Raw genomic sequence first — 3,930 nt, 5'->3', positions numbered from 1 at the left:
ACAATATAAGTACAATTTGTATTTTTAAATCATTGTTATGTACTCGTGCTATTTTATGACACATTTAAAATATGGCTATGAATTCATTTTGAATGTTTTTGTATTTCTAAATTTTGATTCCACAGCAAGTATTTTATACTTAATGTTACCATTTTAATTAAAGATTTTTATTGGGGGAGGGGCACAGCCCCGCAGGTGCCGGGTGTGCGGGAGCCCAGGCGGGCCCCTGGCTCTGTGTGGCCGGGGGTGTGTCTGCGGGTGACATGCGGGCCACAGCGGGTGTGAGGCTCCCCAACCCCCCCACGCCCCGCACAAAGCCCAGACCGGGTCGCGGCCCAGCGGCGGGGGCTTCAGCAGCTCTGGGAGGCTCCGCCCGCGGAAGGCTGAGCTCCAAGAGCCGGCTCACGGCCCGGGAGCTGCGCGGAGCCCTCACCTGGGGGCCTGCGCTCAGAGCCCTGCCTTCCAGGGCCGCTGCCCCCCTCCAGGACGGAGGGCGCAAGCAGGAGGCCGTGGGGACCCGAGGGAAAGCCATGTCCCAGAGCTTCGTGGAGGTTGGAGATGTGGCCATAGATTTCTCCCAAGAGGAGTGGGAGTGGCTGAACCCTGCTCAGAGGATGCTGTACCGGAAGGTGATGTTGGAGAGCTACAGGAACCTGGCATCGCTGGGACTTCGTGGTTTCAAGCCCGCTGTGATCGCCTCTTTGGAACAAGGAAAAGAGCCTTGGGCAGTGAAGAGAAAGATGGCAAGAGGCTGGAGCCCAGGCTTGAAGACTGTGAAGGGAAGTACGAAGTTTCCTCCAAAGAGGGACTTTTGTGAAGAAAGGTTTCCCAGGCAGTGAGGACAGAGAGACTCAGAAACTGCAGTCTGGAATACTCTGTTGGGGGACGCCCGGGCTTGGGCAGTGTCACGGATATGGCCTTAGAGTCCTCCCAGCAACCGGACCCAGCGCAGAGGAGCCTCTGGAAGAGCGCAGTGTGGGAGAACCACAGCGACCTGGGAGCCTCAGAACATCGTGTTTCCAAGCCCGATTTCCTCTCGTCATGGGAGGAAGGGAAGGAGCCCTGGATGGGGAGGAGAGATGTGGCAGGAGGCCTGTTCTCACGTGAGTGTGCGAGAGCCTGGTGTGGAAAAGCCAGTGCAGGCCAGCAATCTGTCAGTGAGACTCAGGAATTATTTCCAAAGCAGGACTCATGTGCTGAAGAGATAATGGACAGGACTTCCCACACTAAACTTGAGTGTTCCAATTTCCGAGAAAATTGGGATTCTGAGGGTGTGTTTTGGAAAGAAGTAAGTCAAGAGACACAATTCAGGCAAGGGACCATTACTCACAACAAAACCCACTCTAAGGAGAGTGTGTATAACAAATCTGGAAAGTGTTTCCACTTGGACAATTCAGAAGAGAGACTTCATAATCACGACTCAATTGAAATTTTCCCAAAAAGTTAAGCCGTAATAAAGCAAACAGGAATCTATGCAGGAAAAAAGCTTTTCAAATGTAATGAATGTAAGAAAACTTTTACCCAGAGCTCATCCTTTACTGTTCACCAGATAATTCATACTGGAGAGAAGCCCTATAAATGTAAAGACTGTGGAAAGGCCTTTAGTGATGGTTCTTCCTTCGCACGTCATCAGAGATGTCACACTGGCAAAAAGCCCTATGAATGAAGTGAATGTGGGAAAGCTTTTATACAGAACACTTCCCTTAGCCGTCACTGGAGATGCTGTCACACTGGGGAGAAACCTTTTGACAGCAATGATTGTGGGGAAGCCTTATGTGATCAGACAGGGCTTAATCAACATAGGAGAATTCATACTGGAGAGAAACCTTACACATGTGATGTTTGTCACAAGTCCTTTAGGTATGGCTCACCCCTTACTGTACATCAGAGGATTCACACCGGGGAAACACTGTATGAATGTGGTGTGTGCAGAAAAGCCTTCAGCCATCATGCATCTCTCACTCAACATCAACGAGTACATTCTGGAGAAAAGCCTTTTAAGTGTAAAGAATGTGGGAAGGCTTTTAGGCAGAATATACACCTTGCTAGTCATTTAAGGACTCGTACTGGGGAGAAACCTTTTAATGTGGGGAATATGGGAAGCCTTCAGCATCAGTTCACAGCTGGCCACTCATCAGAGGATTCATACTGGAGAAAAGCCCTATGAATGTAAGGTTTGCAGTAAAGCATTTACACAGAAGGCTCATCTTGCACAGCATCAGAAAACTCATACAGGAGAGAAACCTTATGAATGTAAGGAGTGTGGTAAAGCCTTCAGCCAGACCACACACCTCATTCAACATCAGAGTGTTCATCCTGGAGAGAAACCATATAAATGGATGGAATGCAGGAAGGCCTTTAGTGATAAGGTATCATGTACTCAACATCAAAGACTCCACACCGTCCAAAGACCTTATGAATGTATTGAATGTGAAAAGGCCTTCAAGACAAAGTCATCCCTTATTTGTCATCGCAGGAGTCACAATGGAGAGAAACCATATGAAGGTAGTACATGTGGCAAGGCCTTCAGCCATCGCCAGTCCCTTAGTGTGCATCAGATAATTCATTCTGGAAAGAAACCGTGTGAAGGTAAGGAATGTAGGAAAACCTTCATCCAAATTGGACACCTCAATCAACATAAGAGAGTTCATACTGGAGAGAGATCCTACAACAATAGGAAAAGTCGAAGAGCCTTTAGGCCAACCATGCACTTTGCTCACCATCAGTGAATGCACACTGGAGAGTCCTCAACACACCCTTCTTTACCTTCCACACCAAGTTCTGTGGATCTGTTTCCCAAATGTCTCTGGAATCCATCCTCAGTTCCATTGGCATAGTAGGAAGACTGCATCATTTCAGCCAGACAATCCAATAGTTTGGAAATTGATCTCCCTGCCCTTTTGTTTTATTCTACTTTTGTCCCTTATATTGCAGACAGATTGACTTTTTAGATGTAATTGTATTTATTTCACTCATAAAAATACTTGTGTTGAAATCTTTTAAATTGCTTAGTGCATAAGATTTGCTTAACATGATTACTGGGCCATACTAGGTATTCAGTAAACTTAGCTCTTAAAAAAATAGTATTATTTAGAGCATTAAAAAGTTAGCATAGTCAGCTCTGATTTAAAAAAAAAATGATGTAGTAGGATGAGACAAGGAGAAACCAGATTTGAGATCAAGAATTGGAGTTTTTGAGGTAGTTGTTAAGCTTTTGCCATGTTGTCTTAAGATTTGATTCCATAGCACTGAGTTAATATTGGCCCTTTCCATCGGGTCTTCATGAGTATAAACTGATATGAACTTGGTGGTGAGAAAATTCAACTTTACTATATACATTTGATGGCAGTCTTAAAAACCCTAGTGAACACAAATGAGTAGGCCACTAGGACAAATGAATTAAAACAATCAGAAATATGCAAGGTTTATAACTACTGACATGCTACCGAAGAAGTAGAAAAGTTGTCAAGATTTGATCTCTCTTTGAAGTCACTTGGCTTCTGAATAAATTATATTAAACTTTTGAGGAATCATTAACTTTGAGGTACACTGATTTAGGTTAGCAAACTGACTTATGAACAAAGTCACTTGCTGTTCTTGTATAGTTTGTGGCTAATTTTTTTTATTTTATTTTTTTTTTATTTGACAGAGTTAGATGGTGAGAGAGAGAGACAGAGGGAAAGGTCTTCCTTCCGTTGGTTCACCCCCCCAAATGGCTGCCATGGCCGGCACTACACTGATCCGAAGCCAGGAGCCAGGTGCTTCTTCCTTGTCTCCCATGCGGGTGCAGGGGCCCAAGCACTTGGGCCATCCTCCACTGCCTTCCTGGGCCACAGCAGAGAGGTGGACTGGAAGAGCAGCAACTGGGACCAGAACCTGGTGTCCATATTGGATGCTGGCACCGCAGGCAGAGGATTAACCAAGTGAGCC

General features: G+C 45.8%; 1 protein-coding gene across 1 annotated transcript; it reads left to right on the top strand.

Annotated features, from left to right (window-relative positions):
* The first annotated feature begins 263 nt into the window (after positions 1-263).
* On the top strand, positions 264-2,837 carry LOC133762381 (zinc finger protein 28 homolog). The gene is given in 3 exon segments (XM_062195383.1): positions 264-816; positions 819-2,100; positions 2,102-2,837. Coding segments are annotated over 3 exon segments (2,571 nt in total).
* The last annotated feature ends 1,093 nt before the right edge of the window (positions 2,838-3,930 follow it).

This window comes from Lepus europaeus, chromosome 1 (assembly GCF_033115175.1).
Source record: "Lepus europaeus isolate LE1 chromosome 1, mLepTim1.pri, whole genome shotgun sequence".
Lineage (NCBI taxonomy): Eukaryota > Metazoa > Chordata > Mammalia > Lagomorpha > Leporidae > Lepus > Lepus europaeus.
Note: the sequence above shows the minus strand (reverse complement) of the source record. Positions and strands in the feature narration are given on the sequence as shown.